Genomic DNA, 23,005 nt, shown 5'->3' with positions numbered 1-23,005 from the left:
CGAATACCGTATACATTGACGCATGCTATAGAAATTCATAGATTCGTAAATCTATGCCCATGATATCAACCACTTCACTGTCTGGTCCACAATCCCCTGTGTAGAGACTGATGTCATATAAGGAACATGGCATCGTCAAACAAGCAAACATTTTAACTATAATCGCTCCATGTATATGGCAATATGGCTGACACTCAGATGTAAATGAAATCCTGTTCGCAGAGGCATCACATGAATAATAACACTCTTTCTCTTTCTAATAAAAGATATTCGTTGTTTAGAAATACAAACCTTGAATCTTGCCTCAAGGCTATCGTCTTTGTCTTCCAGTTGCTGATTGTATACCATGCCAAACTCCGCTGTTGTCACTGCCGGCGTCGTGTACTCCAAAGCCTCCAGCACACAGTCGTGTAGAAACACGTACTGGTCCTGAACGGCACATAACAATCATATAATCATTGACGTTAAGTACTGCCACTTCAAGTCGTCACTTGCAAATCACAACAAATTAACAGTCGAAGATCCTTGTGGTACCAACAAGAATGTTTCTACAAAATGCCTGTGAATAACCGGTCTCAGTTATCCAACGAAACAGATTCCGTGGAACATAAACGGTAAAGAGAGGTGAAAAGTATACTTATGGTGCACTGAAAATCCATGTTAACTTCAGTTGTACTCGAGAGGTATGCATTAAAATTCTAAATTTGCTTGAAAGTAATGTTACAATTTGAACGGGTAATACTTTTCACCAATTCTAATCTCTTCAGGCAGGATTTCATGTAGAAATTACAGAAAGCTTTAATATGCATGTCATCCTTGTACCAGCATGAATTTCTGAAGCTGTCGATGGATCTGTCAAACATTACCTTGGTTTGGACCATCTTAAGCCTCTGCGTCCTTAGTTTCCACACGCATGCGTACACATCGACACTTCCCTGGGCTTCCGCTTCCTGTTGCAGATAGTCTAGGGCAATCAGTGTCCCAGTGCGTCCTACTCCAGCACTAGAGGACAGCAAGAGTGTAGCGTTACAATGGCGTGACAGTACAGGTTACCAATTTTTCACAAAAGGCGTTTCGCCAAATGTAAAGCAGTCGACCGTCTACGAGCGAAGATACAGCGCTAATAGTATGAAAAAACGCAAAGTGGATCTTGAATTGAACTAAGGGACGGAACTCGATAATTCTTTTAGAAACAAATGGAAATGCTAGTATGATCATATATGCAGATAGGTGTTCTTAGTGGATAGAGCATATGTCGGGAGAGAGGATGCTACCTGCTATTACTTTACTTGCTCTTGGCATCAATAGGATAAAACAACCACAGGCAGGCCCAGGGAATTGTGCTTCATTAGGCTATCACATCCTATTTCGTCCATCATGCATAGAAAGGCTTCAAGGGAACATGTCGGACCAATATAAATGTCCCTTTACAAATAAAGAGATCAAGAGAATAACGAGATTTAAAAATACCACGATGTCACCAATGACCCACCTGCAATGAACTACCATTGGCCCTTTGTTAAAATCACAGAATTCTCGAGCCATGTTTCGTAACGTCACAAGCGACATGGGGTACTTCGGGACCCCTTTGTCAGGCCACGTAGTGAAATGTATGTGTTTCACTTGTGTAGAAACGCTGTTTTTCTGTACACTTAGGGTCCTGACGGTGAGATCCGCAAGCTGACAGATGTCAAGACAAGTGATACTCCAACCTCCAAATACACAAACACCCTTGTCATTCCAGTACTGGTGACATCGCTCCTACAACACAAAACTTCAACAGTGAATAGAATGTGCATGAATGTGTGATGCGAGATAGAGAGAAAGAAAGAGAGAGATATCTGTTATGATCATGGCTCAATACTAGTATGAAAGGGAGAGAGAGAGAGATCTGTTATGATCATGGACTGAGCTTATGATCACAGACTGATCACGGAGAGTATTTTGTCGCTTCAACTTATCAATATGTGACAAGGTCACCTTCTGATCTTCCATGATGTTGGCCAGCATGACAATAACAGGACACTGGTTCTCCCATATCATCTGCCAGAAATCAGCCACCGTTTTGGGTAGCGGGCCTGAAAATAAAATCAACATCTACATTAGCAAAAATCATTTATTGCTTCCCTATACCCTCACGTATACAACCATTGACTCTTCAGTCCCATCCGCAAGTACATCTAAAACAACAGATCATGTGCGACTTACTTGTGGGAAGTACATCTGGGCCCGGATTGGCTTAACACGTGATTTTAGGAACACTTATCGCAAACCGGATCAACGATGTGATGAAATGGTCCTCATCGATCAACGATGTGATGAAATGGTCCTCATCGATCAACGATGTGATGAAATGGTCCTCATCGATCAACGATGTGAAGAAATGGTCCTCATCGATCAACAATGGACGAGTCAAGTTCAGTTGCTTTATGTATTTGCGAAAACGTTTTGTGGTTGTAAATTTTGGATGTAATTTTTCGAAATGAAGTTTGATTGGTGGATTTAGTGAGTGTATTATATGAATTATTCACATACCTTGAGTGGCGATATACTGTCGTTTGTTTGACGGACCCTGTGTAAAATTAAATATGGAATGATACAATTCTTGATCAATGAATATTTGAAGTATTTACGTATTTTTACAAACTATATTTATGATCTTGCCTTTTAATCATTCTTAACATATGCATCATTAAGATATGTCCATATGCGATTGGTCATATTACATGTTTTCATTTCCCAGAAGAGAGGACCTTACATTAATGTAACTGGCGTTGATATATCCTCCCTTGAAGGTCTTAGTTTTCAAACATACTCGGCTGTGGTCATCTGGAAAATAGTACGCGTTTCATTTGGTCATACACATACTAATTCAAAGAGGGAGGAAGATTATTCATTCATTGTGACAGTATTTGTGTTGACCTACTCCATGTAAGGTCTGCGTGTTAAGTTCAGTAATGTTCAAAACTATCTGGATAGCGTGATCGAAAATCGAAATTATCATCGATAGAAATATGTAATTATAGATGTGAAAAGTTGTTATCGATAATATGGTGCTTTTGTGACAGAAACAAACTCAATGTTATCACACAACACACACATTTAGGACTGTACCTACGGCCTGTTTCTAAATTATGTTCAGGAGGAGTGATGTGAAACTTCTCTCTGTCTTTCAGACTACAAAGTTACACCTCGGATATTTATCGATAATCTATCAATATTTGACAATAGCTCATCAATCTCAATTATCTAAACCGATAGGCAACCGTACTACGTGTAAACGTGCTAGCGTACGAACGGTCCCATAATAGTTTCTCTATCTCCTGCACTACTTGGAAGGAATGCAAAAGTATGGACGTACATGGATAAATGCCCTTGAACCTGTTCTTGGCATTGTTTTCTGGAGAAAGCGCAACATCATGTGAGGCGGAGAGCCCTTGAGGAAACTCCTGAAATATTAAGATAGAAAAATCCACACAGGAAGGTTATGTAAAGTTCACTATGGAAAATAGCATCTCCAGTGCCCAGAGTCGGACCTTAGTTCCTGCTAATATCAGAGGAGGGGACAGCACACGAACAGTTTGAGTTTCACTTATGCCACCATCGTATCTCAACGGCGCAGCGGTTCATCCTATTACCCGCTAGCCTGCCTGTCTATTTACAGGTAGACGTTGTCGTAATGACAACAACAAAGCAGTCACAGGGGAACCCAAGAACCTTGGAGAAGATGGCATTTTGAGTGTGTGGAGTTTCGATTGCGGGAGCCGAAAGGGATATTAACAGGTATTTCTATCATAATTACTTCATGTTGTTTAGCGGTCCTCCGGTCCAGATATGTATTGTTTAAACAGGTTGACAGGTATCTTTGTAGGCACGGAAGTTTCTATTATGATGTTGTTAATATGGGTTAGTGACATCCCTGCAATATTGGCATTGCTGGAGTACTACGTACATTGTGAGAAACTCACGAGGACAGGTGTGCTGCTGATTGTGATTATTACCAATCAGTCAGTTTGAAAATATTTGGATCCTATTAACGAAAACATACGCTGTACTCTTTGTCGAAAGTGGTTTTCTGGGATTTCTTCTGAGCAAGATAGCTCTGGAAATCCTTGACAGCAATCCGAGATGCAGAAACATAAATGTCGTTCTCTACGAACACAGCCTCATCTCGGTCAGTGGGTGTTCCTGTGAGAAACGACAGAAGTTATTCTAAACAAACGTAAAATACTAACTGTGCTGCCGATAAAAAAACTTTCTGAACATGAATAACACATGCGATAGTACGTCACAATGAAGACGGTCATCATTCACAGTTTGCACATGCATGTTATTTTTTATTTACATTTGCGCTCATCATACGCATCTCATGAGAGCAGCATGTAATGACTGTTTAGTTCTCCGGTGATCATAAAGCCATCAGTGGTGTACCACTTGTTATACATTATTGCCTGCTGTTGGTCATGTTAAAATATGTATGCCACAACATATCCACACACACACTCTCTGTCTCTCTCTCTCTCACACACACACACACATACACACACACTCACACATATACTCACGCTTACACTCACACACACATACACACACTCACACACACACACTCACACATACACTCACACTCATACTCTCACACACATACACACACACTCACATGCACACACTCACTCACACACACATACACACACTCACTCATACACACACACTCACACACACACACTCATACTCACACTCACTCACACACTGGTATATTAAAAGGGGTGAAATAATGTATATTGACAGTGTTCGTCTGAATTTCGAATCAGATTATACACACACACACACACACACACACACACACACACCCATCCATCCATCCACCCACCCATCCATCCATCCATCCATACATACATACATACATACATACATACATACATACATACATACATACATACATACATACATACACATACAGACACACACACACTCACACTCATACTCACACTCTCACACACACACACACACACACACAGGAACCTGTAATCCATGCGTATTCTCTATTATTGCCTCACCGACTTACATCCTCGACAATCTCCAGGGTATACGTTATTGAGGTTATCACATCATCGGAGATTTATCGGAATGTATACTACTGAGGATAACCTACTTGTATTTAAGTTTGTTTAATACAATAGTAAATCAGATTAAATTGCAAAGGAAGCTAATGAGATTAATATATACATATTTTTTATTGTTGATCCATTGAGGAACATATGTCGATATGTTTTTGTATTTCGTCAAGACCCTACCATAATACTGCCAATAACAGCTCTTATGAGACAGGGTAGTACAGCGAGTCTCGAGGTGTTTTACCTTCCTGGCCATCCTTGTGACCGTTCTCGCCGCTGGCACCAGGTACTTGGTCTTCCTGGGGAGAATATACCATAAACGCTCGTTATAGAATCTCAGTGAAAACATCCTGATATTTTATACCACTCTTACTCGCATATGCCGCACCCTTGAAGGTGCCGGTGAGAACTGGCCTTTAGGAACACATGCTTGTCGCAAGAGGTAACTAAGGGGATCAGGTGGTCAGGCTCGCTGTCTCAAAGGACACTTGTCATCGATTACCAATTGCCCAGATCGATGCTTGATCACCGGATTGTCTGGTCTAGACTCGCCACCATATTATTCGAATTCTGCTGACTGCGGCGTAAAACTAAACTCACTCACCCAATCGCCTTGACTGTAATATAACTTTAATGAGTTCCGAGTTCGACCTAAAGTGGATGTTATCATTATGGCATCTTGTAGAATGGCTCAAAGTATCCCAGGTATCTTTCACGTGGTTAAAACAGAGGCGTTGCACTGATAATACATAATGAAAACAAATCAATGATTCGAACAAATGACCAACTGCACAGCCTTAACTCGCTCACCATGTGTAGTAAATTAAACACAGAAGCGTAACAGTGCTATTAAGGACCCCAATGGAAATGAATAATACTTACCGACTTATTTTCGAACATCAACGATTTCTTCAGAGTAACACGTTTCTCTTTGGATTGAGAGAGGCGTGCTCTCAGTGAGACTTTCTTGCTGGACTCTCCTTCCGATGTTGTGGCCTTTGGGTCGTCTTTGACTGAAGACGGGTCGCTGCGGGTATTTAGACTGGTTTCCTGGGTATCGTCTTTTTCGGCTTGACGACGTGGAGGACCGACATCGCCGGCATTCACAGCTTCATACAAAAGAATGTACAGTACCTTATTGGTCATTCTAATTAAACAAATCCAGTTCTTGTAAATAGGTTCGTAACTGGACTAAACAAAGATCATCAGTCAGGACTATAGTATATATACAACTTATGTAATTAATTCGATGTATCTTGCTTTCGAACTGTGTAACCTACACATCAATACAGTGCGCCTTTCACAAAGGCTTCTTTGACTATTATCTATATAGCATTTGGGTAGATGAAGGATTAGGACCATTTGTATAGGCGACCTTTCGACATTGATTCTATTGTCGTTGTCAAGCAAGTGATGGTTCTATACAGAGTAAAGAATGTATATCCATAGTGATAATCCTCATCCTACATTTTACAAATTCTGTTTGATCACTGAGACGCTACATTTATTATGATATTAAGTTTAGAGTTTAAGAAACAAATCTAACATAACTTTAGCGATAGACTTAATGTGTGTGTTTGGTACTACTTTTGGGGTGATGGTTCCATCTCAGGTTTACGAAAGTACCTTAAATAGATTAATAGAAGATTAAACTTTCCCCCAAATAATGCATCCATCAGTGAAACAAATACACAAAAATAACTTAAAGAAGTCGAAGTAATACCATGGCCATTTCTCCACCTCATTATCGGATCCCTGCAACAGAAGAATGCATGATGGTGTAAGTCACTTGTGAACACAAATGTTCACCATAATGACGTCGTCACTGGCACATAGAATGATTAATATAAACACAACTTTAGCCTAAACTGGAATTACCCAAAAATGTAGCGGTGGAAACAATGTACAATAACAAATTAATCATGGCTATCTGCAGGAATATGAAACCCGCATGTACTGTGTGAAATTGTCTTAGAAAATTAATGACGTAAGTTGGGTAGCGAATGGACAGTACAGAAAATCAGTGGTAAATATTAAGAGTTCTCAGAAACAAGATCCGTTTGGTGCAAAGGAAACTCGCTCTTAAAATAATATGTAAACAGGTGTACACTGCAATCCGTTTGATTTCTTTTGAAACCGATGTATTGCTCACTAACACAAAATCTCAAATCTAACAAAAATATTTTTTACGAGGGTGGGTTGGGGGGTTGGTCCGTTTGCCATCAGAGTTGTTCCGTCAATTTTACGTGACTGTACAAAATTTGGTTTTGTTGCTTTTATTAGATTTGTGTCAGTGACCACTTCATCGGTCTCTAATTGAAATCACACGGACTATACCTGAGGAACAAGATGGCAGCTGCAATCATAACAACGACCACAAGTATAGCAAATGCAGCTACAACATGGAACATCAGCTCGCTCCCAAGAAAGTCTGTCTTCCGTAGAGGTACTTCTGAATGAGGAAGGAACATTTGCTTGACAAGGTCAGATGTTACTTGACTCTGAGGTAAAATACACCCAATCAGTAGAGATATGAGTGGCTGATCCACCTTTCGATCCCCAACATTCTTTTCAATAAGTACAACGTTTACTCCCAGTGGATAATTTTACATTCGCGTTTGTATTCGTATTCAAACACTCTCAGATCGGGATAGTTAAGACATTTTCTTGTGTTTGTCGAAGTTAAAGATATCGTCATACTGAATGAATGACGCATGTTATTTAATATATTCCACAAACAAATGAAACAGTTTTTGTGTGCAGGAGATACGCTAATAAATAAATTGATCAAAATAATGAAAGTCCTATCATGCATGTTTGTTTGTTGTTGAACGATGCACTCGGCAATAACCAAACTATATTGCAGCAGTCTGTCCTGTCTTGACCAATCATTTAAGTGTATATCGACACAAAATATGATGACATGTGTCAAAGGTTCAGGCCTAATCCGTCGAAATTTGAACACTTAGCAGTACCGATCCGTCAAATTTTGAACACTTAGCAGTACCGATCCGTCAAATTTTGAACACTTAGCAGTACCGATCCGTCAAATTTTGAACACTTAGCAGTACCGATCCGTCGAATCATGCTTGATTTGTTCTACGTTAATCAGACCGTTTTAACACACTGCATTAATTAATTACCATACTGTCATTAATTAAGGATCGGCTTGTATCGAATTAGAATACATAAAGCAATGTCCTTGCTCTTGTCCTTAACTTCCCACTTATTGAAAAATGAACATAATTGTTTACCAAATCATAACTGACCATGGAAAACTATTTTTATTTTATTTTATTTTATTTATATTTATCTCAAATTGAAATTATAAACTATTGGGTAGCCATGATGCGTCGTCAGACTGCCTGATCAACCTATAGCTGTCCCGTTAGTCGCACTGCGGCCGAAGACCAATTCCAACACGGATATTCACGGATTTATATATATAAGGTAAAAATATTCAACTAAATTTCCTTGTATTTGAGTTCGGTGTCGACAACATCCAGTATCTTCCTACTCCTTGTATATATTTGTATGATGGCCAGACAGTAATTGGTTGCATAAGACTTACTGTCTTCACACTTGGGACCCTCCCACTCCAATCTGCACTTGCAACGTCCACTGACACCGTCACACGGATACAGACAGCCGTGGCTGCACAGTAGGCTACAGTTCTCGCCGTATGTCCCATTTGCACACTCTGTTACAATGAAACGATCACACTCTTACTGTGTTAACGGCCAGGTAAGTATACACCAATGCTGCTATTTTGAAACAAACAACACGTAGTTATTCCACTGAGCTATTTTTGATACGAGCTCGTGTGTATGTGTTTAAAGAACGGCAATGCTTGCAATAAGACCAAATGGTCTGGCATGCACATTTTAAAAAAAATCATAACCCTTTTTGACATTTCTTTGCACAATCACACTGGATGAAAACAGTGCAACTGCAAGTATTCATAAGCATGGTTTGGAGCAATCAATGAATTAATGATCAAGTGTTTATATTCTTTGATAGATGTAAATATGACGTATAGTATATTTGGATAGCTTTGCAGATTGACTATGTGTGTAGACTAGCCCGGTGGATGGAAAAGTATAGTTAGATAGATGGAAAAATTAGCAGCTTGATTATTAGGTAGGAAACTATAACTGGCAAAATATACATGTAAGTAAAAAGAAGTTACAAAACGAGAAATCTCTGCTTAAAGAGCAACTGATTGTACAGTTGTGACTAAACTAAATGAAATGAACTGATAGATATATACTGAGTCAAAAAAGAAACTTTACATTCTTTCTTCGGGGCACTATAAAAGAACAAGAGATGGTAAGATGGTTAAATTGTTATTAGCATTGCTGAGATCTGTGTGCCACAATCAGTTCCATTAGGTTACACTGCCGTTCCAAAACATGGATATACAGAATGTCAAGTCATAAGAATAACAAAGCGAATGGAGATTGGGAGCCTGCAACCGATTTCGAATGGTCTGTGAGGACAGTCGACCTCTAAACATCTCAGCCCTGGTTCGTGTAGCCGGCTGAAATCTGTCACGTAGGTGACGTAGGACGATTTAACGGTCTTCTGCTCGTGAGACCACATACATAGTACGACGGCTGCATCCCATTGCTCTTGCGACGTCAATAACTGATCTTTCCGCACGCAACATGCCAACGGCACGTTCACGTTGCACATTTGAGAAGCGTGACATTTAAAGTACCCTTAGAACTGTGGTTTAAAAGGGTTTTTTTCAATTCTCAAGGGCAATGCAAACACGTGCAAATGAAGAAAAATTGGATGCGAAGATCACGTGATCGACTGATCGACTAAAACCTGACGTGTCACTAACGTCATTTGCACGACGAATGGTTGGGTTTGAGTGGATTTTGCTCACGTTTTTCTAAGAGTCGAAAGATAGGGATCCCATCTCGGATACATAGATGTATCATCAGAGAAAAAATATTCATTACTTTTGAAAATTACATTTTGTGAAAGTTGTTTCAAAGGAATGTAGAAGTTGGTGGAATCAAACTAAAAATGCTTTATGGTTCAACTTCTTTTATTATACAAGGTCACAACGTTTCGAGACAGTTCCTACACTCTTCTTCAGGTGAAGTGAAGTGAAGTGAAGTGACTAGGAACTGTCTCGAAACGTTGTGACCTTGTATATTACATTTTGTGAAGTTTCTTTTTTGACTCAGTATATTTACATGAGTAGAAAGGTAGGTAAAAATACGATAATGAATAGTGGAAAGAACACAAAACTGACTAAATAACTGAAAACTATCTAAGGGACCAATAAAATGTAGGAAACACACTTTATAGTCGATGAAAACCTAGAAATACAATAACCACTGATCAGGAAAGCCGGAAGTGGGTTTTAGGCGTGCCCAAAGGGACACAACTCACAACAAATTGTCGCTCCCAAGACCATTGGGTCCACCAACAACATGGATTGAGTGGTTGATACCGATTCATTGTCCTATGGTTATGCATGAAGGGATCATTTCCGAAGATTAGCTATATGGGTTTAATATGCGTTTCATAATATAGTTATCAACCCATCTGTTCAAGGAATACACGTACGGAGTTGTCGGTTCAAGGGAGACAACTTTCAGTTTAACGTTTCCGCAATCTGTTAGCTGTTCATCAGGAAGGAAACAGTTACATGTATTTTAGTGACACCATCAACGCCATTCTGGCACAGATGAAAATGTGTGGAAATATAACCGACTGATACAAGTCAAGAAATAAAGATCGGAGTAGCTAACAAAGTATCAACTACACATAGACTCACCTTCGTTACACCGGTGTCCTTTCCAACCTGCTCTGCAGTTGCACTCTCCATCAGTTCTTGTACAGGATGAGTTCACACATCCCAAGCTGCAACTATTTTTGCAATTTGCACCAAAGTATCCCTCGCTGCATTCTACAAGCATAATAGAACATACATCGTGTCGTTTCTCCGTTTTCCAAACCATACATTCTGCTGGACACGCTACTGTTCTCCTTTCCAACCCGGAAAGAAAATGCCCCACATCCCTACCACACTGTTTACTGATACGTTCCTCTGGAAGTACGTATTCATCTGGTATAGGATCATAGGTAATTTAAGAGGATAATTGATACTGATGTATGCCTCATCTACATGTCCGTATATTTTGTTACAGGCTGCAGTGGAATGTCCGTGACTGCACTGTACATTACTTGTGGTAGACCCCTTCACAAACATATGCAAGGGCACATACAGAATTCACCAGACGAATTAATACGAAGTTGAATAGGATATTATGTTTGCACTGATTTCTCACATATGAAAAAGTCCTCAAAATGCATATGATTGAACTCTTCCAAAGAATTGCCAATCAAAAATATCTGATGTAACTCACGCCAAAAGCATTTGTTTCCCCTGTATCCCGGCTTGCATCTGCACTTCCCACTGGCCTTGTCACACTCATTGGAACATCCTTGACTGCAGTTGGCATTACAGTGGTGACCATAGGTTCCGGCTTTACACTCTGATAACAAAAGTGTTTATTCGGTCATTTCATGTGGAAGTTACGAGATAAAACTAAAGACACCACACTACACAGCTTCTTTTCCAACAATTATGTTGACCAAACTCGTATAGAACGTACTTTCATCACAGGTTGGTCCAGTGTAGCCGCGTATGCAGCTGCAAAATCCCTTGGCCTTGTCACAGACGGAAGTGGAACATCCTTCACTGCAGTTGGTATTACAGTAGAGGCCATATGTTCCGTCTTTACACCCTGACAAGACAAAGTGTATAGAGGATCATTTCACGTGGAAATGATACAACAAATCTAAATACATCACATGAACTTTCCACCTTCTATTTTTTAACACATCAGTATGATTGGACAATACGAAATATGTATAGAACGTACTTTCATCACAGGTTGGTCCAGTGTAGCCGAGTTTGCAGGTGCATGATCCGTTGGCCTTGTTGCAGGCAGTAGTGGAACATCCTTGACTGCAGCTTGAATTACAGTGGAGACCATAGGTTCCGCCTTTACACTCTGACAAGACAAAGCGTTTAGAGGGTAGATTCAAATGGAAGTGATACATTCATATGAAATACCTCATACGAACTCTCCTTGTAGCCTGTACTATATATCTTTGTACGGATTTTTAATTGCTTTGAAATACAGTTCAAAAGAGGAATGGACATGTCATCACAGTTGTCAAGTCAAACGTTGATTACATCGTTGAATATGTTTGTTTTTTTGGTCAGATTTCTTCCTTAGTTAACAAACTGGCCTTATATGCGTCCCTTGTTATATATCACGTATACCAAGCTCTTTGATTAAACAATTTATAATGTAATGCTGTTTACATGTGACTTTTATGGATAGAAGGAATGCCAAACCTTTCATGCAAGGCAGCCACGCTTTGGATGACACCTGACTTGGACAGACTGTGATTATTCCATCATTATGATCTAGCGACACGAAACGCGCATAAACCGTACTTGCATTACAGGTTGGTCCAGTATAGCCGGCTTTGCAGATACATGATCCGTTAGCTTTGTCACAGGCGGTAGTGGAACATCCTTGACTGCAGTTGGTGTTACAGTAGGGGCCATATGTTCCGTCTTTACACCCTGACAAGACAAAGTGTATAGAGGATCATTTCACGTGGAAATGATACAACAAATCTAAATACATCACATGAAGTTTCCACCTTCTATTTTTTAACACATCAGTATGATTGGACAATATGAAATATGTATAGAACGTACTTTCATCACAGGTTGGTCCAGTGTAGCCGAGTTTGCAGGTGCATGATCCGTTGGCCTTGTTGCAGGCAGTAGTGGAACATCCTTGACTGCAGCTTGAATTACAGTGGTGACCATATGTACCGGTTTTACACTCTGACAATACAAAGCGTTTAGAGGGTCATTTCAGATGTAAGTGATGCAATAAAACTATTACCTTTTGACATTAACAACCCTACGAGTTGACACATTATTGGGAACTTCAAAGCCAATTTCTTTTAATACTCCAATTCAGAACTTGTCATGGGGGAGTGTGTTGCTGCATAATCGACAAGTAAATAATGACATTTCATAGAAGCGATGAAACCCCTTTTGATTCTGACGCGACTGTCGAGTTTGTTTTTGTCTGGAACATGTGCTCGTGTATCACTTCCAAATGGTTATAAGACCAGGTAATCACGTAAAGATGCACTTGTCCTACACATACTAGGGCAGGTCTAATATTCACCTGAAGAAATATGGCACAAATGTACCATATGGTACGTGTGTAAACAGGAAGATGCACAAGATATCATCTTTGTCAGTGATGCCTCATATATGAAGAGGTACACAACTTGATTGAACTCTTCTATAGCGTCATCAATAAGACATATTTGGTGTAACTCACGCTGAACACATCTTCCCCCTTTGTATCCCGGCTTGCATCTGCACCTTCCGTTGGCCTTGTCACATTCACTGGAACATCCTTCACTGCAGCTTGAGTTACAGTGGAGACCATAGGTTCCGCCTTTACACTCTGACAAGACAAAGTGTTTAGAGAGTAATATCAGATGGAAGTGATACATTCTTATGAAATACGTCATACGAACTATCCTTGTAGCCTTTAATATATATCTTTGTACAGATTTGTTTGTTGCTTTGAAATCCAGTTCAAAAGAGGAATGGACATGTCATCAGAGTTGTCAAGTCAAACGTTGATTACATCGTTGAATATGTGGGGTTTTTTTGTCAGATTTCTTCCTTAGTTAACAAACTGGCCTTATATGCGTTTCTTTTTATATATCACGTATACGAAGCTCATTGATTGAACAATTTATTATGCAATGCTGTTTACATATGACCTTTATGGATAGAAGGAATGCCAAACCTTTCATGCAAGGTAGCCATGCTATGGGTGACACCTGACTTGGACAGACTCTGATTATACCATCATTATGATCTAGCGACACGAAACGCGCATAAACCGTACTTGCATTACAGGTTGGTCCAGTATAGCCGGCTTTGCAGATACATGATCCGTTAGCTTTGTCACAGGCGGTAGTGGAACATCCTTGACTGCAGTTGGTGTTACAGTAGGGGCCATATGTTCCGTCTTTACACCCTGATAAGACAAAGTGTATAGAGGATCATTTCACGTGGAAATGATACAACAAATCTAAATACATCACATGAAGTTTCCACCTTCTACTTTTAACACTTCATTATCATTTGTCAATACGAAATGTGCATAGAACGTACTTTCATCGCAGGTTGGTCCAGTGTAGCCGAGTTTGCAACTGCATGATCCGTTGGCCTTGTTGCAGGCGGTAGTGGAACATCCTTGACTGCAGCTTGAATTACAGTGGTGACCATATGTACCGGTTTTACACTCTGACAATACAAAGCGTTTAGAGAGTCATTTCAGATGCAAGTGATGCAATAAAACTATTAGCTTTAGACATTAACAACCCTACGAGTTGACACATTATTGGGAACTTCAAAGCCAATTTCTTTTAATACTCCAATTCAGAACTTTTTGATAGGGGAGTATGTTGTTGCATAATCGACAAGTAAATAATGACATTTCATAGAAGCGATGAAACCCCTTTTGATTCTGACGCGACTGTCGAGTTTGTTTTTGTCTGGAACATGTGCTCGTGTATCACTTCCAAATGGTTATAAGACCAGGTAATCACGTAAAGATGCACTTGTCCTACACATACTAGGGCAGGTCTAATATTCACCTGAAGAAATATGGCACAAATGTACCATATGGTACGTGTGTAAACAGGAAGATGCACAAGATATCATCTTTGTCAGTGATGCCTCATATATGAAGAGGTACTCAACTTGATTGAACTCTTCTATAGCGTTATCAATAAGACATATTTGGTGTAACTCACGTCGAAAACATTTTTTTCCCTTGTATCCCGGCTTGCATCTGCACCTTCCGTTGGCCTTGTCACATTCACTGGAACATCCTTCACTGCAGCTTGAGTTACAGTGGAGACCATAGGTTCCGCCTTTACACTCTGACAAGACAAAGCGTTTAGAGAGTAATATCAGATGGAAGTGATACATTCTTATGAAAAACGTCATACGAACTCTCCTTGTAGCCTGTAATATATATCTTTGTACGGCTTTTTAATTGCTTTGAAATACAGTTCAAAAGAGGAATGGACATGTCATCACAGTTGTCAAGTCAAACGTTGATTTCAACGTTGAATATGTTTTTTTGGTCAGATTTCTTCCTTAGTTAACAAACTGGCCTTATATGCGTTTCCTTTTATATATCACGTATACCAAGCTCTTTGATTAAACAATTTATTATGCACTGCTGTTTACATATGACCTTTATGGATAGAAGGAATGCCAAACTTTTCATGCAAGGCAGCCACGCTTTGGATGACACCTGACTTGGACAGACTGTGATTATTCCATCATTATGATCTAGCGACACGAAACGCGCATAAACCGTACTTTCATTGCAGGCTGGCCCAGTATAGCCGGCTTTGCAGATACATGATCCGTTGGCCTTGTCACAGGCGGTAGTGGAACATCCTTGACTGCAGTTGGTGTTACAGTAGGGGCCATATGTTCCGTCTTTACACCCTGACAAGACAAAGTGTTTAGGGAGTCATTTCACATAAGCTTTCCACCTTCATTTTTTAACACATCATATTGATCTGACAAGAGTAAACTCGTTTAGAACGTACTTTCATCACAAGTTGGCCCAGTGTAGCCGGCTTTGCAGATACATGATCCGTTGGCCTTGTCACAGGCGGTAGTGGAACATCCTTCACTGCAGTTGGTATTACAGTAGTGACCATATCTTCCGTCTTTACACTCTGACAAGACAAAATGTTTAGCATGTCTCAATGAGTGAGTTTAGTTTTACGTCACACTCAGCAACATTCCAGTTATATGGCGGCGGTCTGTAAATAATCGAGTGTGGACCAGACAATCCAGTGATCAACAGCATGAGCATCGATCTGCTAAACTGGGATCCGACGACATGTGTCTTCCAAGTCAGCAAGTCTGGCCGACAAGCGTTGTGGCTATATGTGGCAAGCATGGGCTGCTGAAGGTGGGGTTCTACCCCAGATCTTCACAGGTCGTTTAGTGGGTAAATTCACACAGTTGAAAGTGATGCATTAACACAAATTACACCTACTTGTATCTTTCGCAATACATCTCTGACATGACAGGTGTTAATGACTCATGTTAAAACATGGAGCCATCTTAATTGGTTTTGCTTTGTGATAAACGGCATAAGTGACGATGAACGTTGTCGTTGGTCAAAAGAAGAATTCGCCAACTAATCTTTTATGTAGTCAGTATTCCAAAATAAATGATGGTGGCTATCCTGTTTCCACCCTTCCACCAGTAGTGGTAAGTTCAAACCGGCCGTTGCTAGTGAGTTTTCGAACAGAATTTGGCTAATATGCTGACCATGCATGATTGACTACAGATTGTCTCTTGGCAGCATATGGAAGTTGTTACAGATGACCAAGATATTTTGTGGGTACTCTGAAGTTGAAAACTTGAACTGTTGGTAATAATCATATATTCATGCAAGACATTAGAAAATGTAACTTGAATTGATAATGAACAATGATTGCAAACACACAATGATTACTCAATAGTTGACTTTCCAAATAAATAGACAATAAGCCCAACATTTATCAAAAGTTCATCAAAAGGTCCCATGCATAATTAACAATTCAAGTTTTCAACTTCAGCTTCATTTATGCTGTACTCTTGTGATGCATTGTGACGTCATAGCGACGACGTCATAGTCTGAACTGTCACTTCACCTGATGAAGCATTCGTAACTACTCGTGACATTACGGTAGGTCACGGTCACAAATGCTGATGAAGGGATCTGTAATGGTTGTGTGGAAAGACTAGAGAAGCTTAATCCAAAGAATATCTGGGTCAGGTTGTAATATCGCATGCATATGTCACTTATGCTTAATGTTTGACACAACAACAAAAACAAACTATGTGCCAATCTTAAAACCAGTTGAAGGGAGACAACTCTGTAAACTGGTCTTTCGGAAAGAAGCCATAAATCGCTTTTCCTGCAAGCATGTTAATGAGATCCTGTTCATAAAGTGTTAGTACGTCACCCACATTTCTTAACGGAAGAAAACAAGCCATTCTGTTTTTCATATCATTCAGCATCATTATCAAATCTTCCCCAATTTGTTTTTCTCCTGGAAGGTAACTAGTTCACATGTTATTCTTTTCAGCAATATTTTGCCATTACGACTGTATCTATCGTTAGTTAACAAGTTGATTATAACTTTGCCCTCTGTTGGTGAACTCAAGGAAGTGTCAAATAAAAACACTACTGAAATTGTGATCATGAGGTTGCATTAACTGACCTTCGTGGCAGGTAGAACCATGATACCCTGGCCGACACATGCAGCTTCCGTCTGTCTTGTTGCAGTAGGGTTGAGAGCACCCACGGCTGCATCTACCCGTGCAGTTGTCACCGAAGGTTGCGTCTGGGCATTCTGGTAGTTGATCAGGTATACAAGAACGACATATTCATCTGATGTTATCAATGATAGGAATCAACAACCATCATATAATCATACAAATAAATGGACATCGTGAATTGTCACTGTCAGTAGTGAATAGAATATGCAGAAAATTGTTAATAAAATCCGTTAATGAACCATTTCAATACAAAAGATGCGTCAAGAGAAACTAAATGAATTTGTCCTGGGATATAAGTGAGGTCCGAGTTCTTAAATAACTGTTAATATCAAAAAGTTTAAACTGACATTGCACCTGCACATGGGAGTGCCGTCGATGGAAGGTGTTAAGTCTTGGATTTCCAAATCGAGGTGCAGAGTACATAATTGGAGTAGGGTATTTTAGCTTTCATCTATTTTGAGGACCCTTGAAGCAGTGATTCAGCAACCTAATAGATAGTATGCTTTCCACATAAGCGAACTATGCTTGTTGTAAGAGGCGACTAACGGGATCGGGAGGTTAGACTTATTGAGTTGGTTGACACATGTCATCGGTTCCCAATTTCGCAGATCGATGCTCATGTTACTGACCACTGACTTGTCTTGTCTACACTCGATGATTTACAGATCGGCGCCATATAGCTGGAATGTTGCTGATAGTGGCGTAACATTTAACTCACTCACTCAGTCTAGAGTTAAAGTCGCTTCTGAATCACCTGATGAGACCTTCCTTCCATTTAATTGAACTTTTCGTTGTAGCATGTATCATTTAATAGCCTCACCCTCTAGATTTAAAGTAATGTAAACTGAATGTCAATTTAATTGTGATAGGATTGGCATTAAAATGGCATGAAACAAAAACAAGGGCAAAGGAAAGTATAGATGCCGTCTTTATACTTTGACACGACAAAGTGTTTAGAGTGTAGTATCAGATGGAAGTGATACATTCATATCAAATACGTCATACGAACTATCCTTGTGTCCTGTAATATATATCTTTGTACAGAATTTTTTGTTGCTTTGAAATCCAGTTCAAAAGAGGAATGGACATACCATAATAGTTGTCAAGTCAAACGTTGATTACACCGTTGAATATGTTTTTTTCAGATTTCTTCCTTAGTTAACAAACTGGCCTTATATGCGTTTCCTTTTATATATCACGTATACGAAGCTCATTGATTGGACACTTTATTATGCAATGCTGTTTACGCATGACTTTTATGGACAGAAGGAATGCCAAACTTTTCATGCAAGGCAACCACGCTTTGGATGACACCTGACTTGGACAGACTGTGTTTATTCCATTATTATGATCTAGCGACACGAAATACGCATAAACCGTACTTTCATCGCAGGTTGGCCTAGTGTAGCCGGCTTTGCAGATACATGATCCGTTGGCCTTGTCACAGGCGGTAGTGGAACATCCTTGACTGCAGTTGGTGTTACAGTAGGGGCCATATGTTCCGTCTTTACACCCTGACAAGACAAAGTGTATAGAGGATCATTTCACGTGGAAATGATACAACAAATCTAAATACATCACATGAACTTTCCACCTTCTATTTTTTAACACATCAGTATGATTGGACAATACGAAATATGTATAGAACGTACTTTCATCACAGGTTGGTCCAGTGTAGCCGAGTTTGCAGGTGCATGATCCGTTGGCCTTGTTGCAGGCAGTAGTGGAACATCCTTGACTGCAGCTTGAATTACAGTGGAGACCATAGGTTCCGCCTTTACACTCTGACAAGACAAAGCGTTTAGAGGGTAGATTCAAATGGAAGTGATACATTCATATGAAATACCTCATACGAACTCTCCTTGTAGCCTGTACTATATATCTTTGTACGGATTTTTAATTGCTTTGAAATACAGTTCAAAAGAGGAATGGACATGTCATCACAGTTGTCAAGTCAAACGTTGATTACATCGTTGAATATGTTTGTTTTTTTGGTCAGATTTCTTCCTTAGTTAACAAACTGGCCTTATATGCGTCCCTTGTTATATATCACGTATACCAAGCTCTTTGATTAAACAATTTATAATGTAATGCTGTTTACATGTGACTTTTATGGATAGAAGGAATGCCAAACCTTTCATGCAAGGCAGCCACGCTTTGGATGACACCTGACTTGGACAGACTGTGATTATTCCATCATTATGATCTAGCGACACGAAACGCGCATAAACCGTACTTGCATTACAGGTTGGTCCAGTATAGCCGGCTTTGCAGATACATGATCCGTTAGCTTTGTCACAGGCGGTAGTGGAACATCCTTGACTGCAGTTGGTGTTACAGTAGGGGCCATATGTTCCGTCTTTACACCCTGACAAGACAAAGTGTATAGAGGATCATTTCACGTGGAAATGATACAACAAATCTAAATACATCACATGAAGTTTCCACCTTCTATTTTTTAACACATCAGTATGATTGGACAATATGAAATATGTATAGAACGTACTTTCATCACAGGTTGGTCCAGTGTAGCCGAGTTTGCAGGTGCATGATCCGTTGGCCTTGTTGCAGGCAGTAGTGGAACATCCTTGACTGCAGCTTGAATTACAGTGGTGACCATATGTACCGGTTTTACACTCTGACAATACAAAGCGTTTAGAGGGTCATTTCAGATGTAAGTGATGCAATAAAACTATTACCTTTTGACATTAACAACCCTACGAGTTGACACATTATTGGGAACTTCAAAGCCAATTTCTTTTAATACTCCAATTCAGAACTTGTCATGGGGGAGTGTGTTGCTGCATAATCGACAAGTAAATAATGACATTTCATAGAAGCGATGAAACCCCTTTTGATTCTGACGCGACTGTCGAGTTTGTTTTTGTCTGGAACATGTGCTCGTGTATCACTTCCAAATGGTTATAAGACCAGGTAATCACGTAAAGATGCACTTGTCCTACACATACTAGGGCAGGTCTAATATTCACCTGAAGAAATATGGCACAAATGTACCATATGGTACGTGTGTAAACAGGAAGATGCACAAGATATCATCTTTGTCAGTGATGCCTCATATATGAAGAGGTACACAACTTGATTGAACTCTTCTATAGCGTCATCAATAAGACATATTTGGTGTAACTCACGCTGAACACATCTTCCCCCTTTGTATCCCGGCTTGCATCTGCACCTTCCGTTGGCCTTGTCACATTCACTGGAACATCCTTCACTGCAGCTTGAGTTACAGTGGAGACCATAGGTTCCGCCTTTACACTCTGACAAGACAAAGTGTTTAGAGAGTAATATCAGATGGAAGTGATACATTCTTATGAAATACGTCATACGAACTATCCTTGTAGCCTTTAATATATATCTTTGTACAGATTTGTTTGTTGCTTTGAAATCCAGTTCAAAAGAGGAATGGACATGTCATCAGAGTTGTCAAGTCAAACGTTGATTACATCGTTGAATATGTGGGGTTTTTTTGTCAGATTTCTTCCTTAGTTAACAAACTGGCCTTATATGCGTTTCTTTTTATATATCACGTATACGAAGCTCATTGATTGAACAATTTATTATGCAATGCTGTTTACATATGACCTTTATGGATAGAAGGAATGCCAAACCTTTCATGCAAGGTAGCCATGCTATGGGTGACACCTGACTTGGACAGACTCTGATTATACCATCATTATGATCTAGCGACACGAAACGCGCATAAACCGTACTTGCATTACAGGTTGGTCCAGTATAGCCGGCTTTGCAGATACATGATCCGTTAGCTTTGTCACAGGCGGTAGTGGAACATCCTTGACTGCAGTTGGTGTTACAGTAGGGGCCATATGTTCCGTCTTTACACCCTGATAAGACAAAGTGTATAGAGGATCATTTCACGTGGAAATGATACAACAAATCTAAATACATCACATGAAGTTTCCACCTTCTACTTTTAACACTTCATTATCATTTGTCAATACGAAATGTGCATAGAACGTACTTTCATCGCAGGTTGGTCCAGTGTAGCCGAGTTTGCAACTGCATGATCCGTTGGCCTTGTTGCAGGCGGTAGTGGAACATCCTTGACTGCAGCTTGAATTACAGTGGTGACCATATGTACCGGTTTTACACTCTGACAATACAAAGCGTTTAGAGAGTCATTTCAGATGCAAGTGATGCAATAAAACTATTAGCTTTAGACATTAACAACCCTACGAGTTGACACATTATTGGGAACTTCAAAGCCAATTTCTTTTAATACTCCAATTCAGAACTTTTTGATAGGGGAGTATGTTGTTGCATAATCGACAAGTAAATAATGACATTTCATAGAAGCGATGAAACCCCTTTTGATTCTGACGCGACTGTCGAGTTTGTTTTTGTCTGGAACATGTGCTCGTGTATCACTTCCAAATGGTTATAAGACCAGGTAATCACGTAAAGATGCACTTGTCCTACACATACTAGGGCAGGTCTAATATTCACCTGAAGAAATATGGCACAAATGTACCATATGGTACGTGTGTAAACAGGAAGATGCACAAGATATCATCTTTGTCAGTGATGCCTCATATATGAAGAGGTACTCAACTTGATTGAACTCTTCTATAGCGTTATCAATAAGACATATTTGGTGTAACTCACGTCGAAAACATTTTTTTCCCTTGTATCCCGGCTTGCATCTGCACCTTCCGTTGGCCTTGTCACATTCACTGGAACATCCTTCACTGCAGCTTGAGTTACAGTGGAGACCATAGGTTCCGCCTTTACACTCTGACAAGACAAAGCGTTTAGAGAGTAATATCAGATGGAAGTGATACATTCTTATGAAAAACGTCATACGAACTCTCCTTGTAGCCTGTAATATATATCTTTGTACGGCTTTTTAATTGCTTTGAAATACAGTTCAAAAGAGGAATGGACATGTCATCACAGTTGTCAAGTCAAACGTTGATTTCAACGTTGAATATGTTTTTTTGGTCAGATTTCTTCCTTAGTTAACAAACTGGCCTTATATGCGTTTCCTTTTATATATCACGTATACCAAGCTCTTTGATTAAACAATTTATTATGCACTGCTGTTTACATATGACCTTTATGGATAGAAGGAATGCCAAACTTTTCATGCAAGGCAGCCACGCTTTGGATGACACCTGACTTGGACAGACTGTGATTATTCCATCATTATGATCTAGCGACACGAAACGCGCATAAACCGTACTTTCATTGCAGGCTGGCCCAGTATAGCCGGCTTTGCAGATACATGATCCGTTGGCCTTGTCACAGGCGGTAGTGGAACATCCTTGACTGCAGTTGGTGTTACAGTAGGGGCCATATGTTCCGTCTTTACACCCTGACAAGACAAAGTGTTTAGGGAGTCATTTCACATAAGCTTTCCACCTTCATTTTTTAACACATCATATTGATCTGACAAGAGTAAACTCGTTTA

General features: G+C 39.8%; 1 protein-coding gene across 2 annotated transcripts in view; it reads right to left on the bottom strand.

The window, feature by feature from the left end:
• Positions 1–23,005, bottom strand: part of LOC137291585 (multiple epidermal growth factor-like domains protein 6) — a 52,849-nt gene that overhangs the window by 7,845 nt on the left and 21,999 nt on the right. For both annotated transcript variants that reach the window (XM_067822966.1, XM_067822967.1), the window contains 35 exons: positions 22,778–22,909; positions 22,201–22,329; positions 21,557–21,688; positions 21,288–21,419; positions 20,706–20,834; positions 20,063–20,194; positions 19,793–19,924; positions 19,209–19,340; positions 18,939–19,070; positions 17,499–17,630; positions 15,825–15,956; positions 15,589–15,720; positions 15,012–15,140; positions 14,368–14,499; positions 14,099–14,230; positions 13,517–13,645; positions 12,874–13,005; positions 12,604–12,735; positions 12,020–12,151; positions 11,750–11,881; positions 11,501–11,629; positions 10,909–11,040; positions 8,683–8,811; positions 7,449–7,563; positions 6,835–6,866; positions 5,994–6,220; positions 5,356–5,410; positions 4,049–4,188; positions 3,362–3,449; positions 2,759–2,829; positions 2,536–2,572; positions 1,981–2,078; positions 1,493–1,761; positions 867–1,002; positions 292–429 (listed from right to left, as the gene is read on the bottom strand). In XM_067822966.1, coding sequence (XP_067679067.1) covers positions 292–429; positions 867–1,002; positions 1,493–1,761; positions 1,981–2,078; positions 2,536–2,572; positions 2,759–2,829; positions 3,362–3,449; positions 4,049–4,188; positions 5,356–5,410; positions 5,994–6,220; positions 6,835–6,866; positions 7,449–7,563; positions 8,683–8,811; positions 10,909–11,040; positions 11,501–11,629; positions 11,750–11,881; positions 12,020–12,151; positions 12,604–12,735; positions 12,874–13,005; positions 13,517–13,645; positions 14,099–14,230; positions 14,368–14,499; positions 15,012–15,140; positions 15,589–15,720; positions 15,825–15,956; positions 17,499–17,630; positions 18,939–19,070; positions 19,209–19,340; positions 19,793–19,924; positions 20,063–20,194; positions 20,706–20,834; positions 21,288–21,419; positions 21,557–21,688; positions 22,201–22,329; positions 22,778–22,909 — 4,424 coding nt within the window. The remainder of the gene's footprint in view (positions 1–291; positions 430–866; positions 1,003–1,492; positions 1,762–1,980; positions 2,079–2,535; positions 2,573–2,758; positions 2,830–3,361; positions 3,450–4,048; positions 4,189–5,355; positions 5,411–5,993; positions 6,221–6,834; positions 6,867–7,448; positions 7,564–8,682; positions 8,812–10,908; positions 11,041–11,500; positions 11,630–11,749; positions 11,882–12,019; positions 12,152–12,603; positions 12,736–12,873; positions 13,006–13,516; positions 13,646–14,098; positions 14,231–14,367; positions 14,500–15,011; positions 15,141–15,588; positions 15,721–15,824; positions 15,957–17,498; positions 17,631–18,938; positions 19,071–19,208; positions 19,341–19,792; positions 19,925–20,062; positions 20,195–20,705; positions 20,835–21,287; positions 21,420–21,556; positions 21,689–22,200; positions 22,330–22,777; positions 22,910–23,005) is intronic.

The sequence above is a fragment of the Haliotis asinina genome, chromosome 7, assembly GCF_037392515.1.
Source record: "Haliotis asinina isolate JCU_RB_2024 chromosome 7, JCU_Hal_asi_v2, whole genome shotgun sequence".
Taxonomy (NCBI): domain Eukaryota; kingdom Metazoa; phylum Mollusca; class Gastropoda; order Lepetellida; family Haliotidae; genus Haliotis; species Haliotis asinina.
The sequence above is the reverse complement of the archived record's forward strand: the minus strand, read 5'-3'. Positions and strand labels throughout refer to the sequence as shown.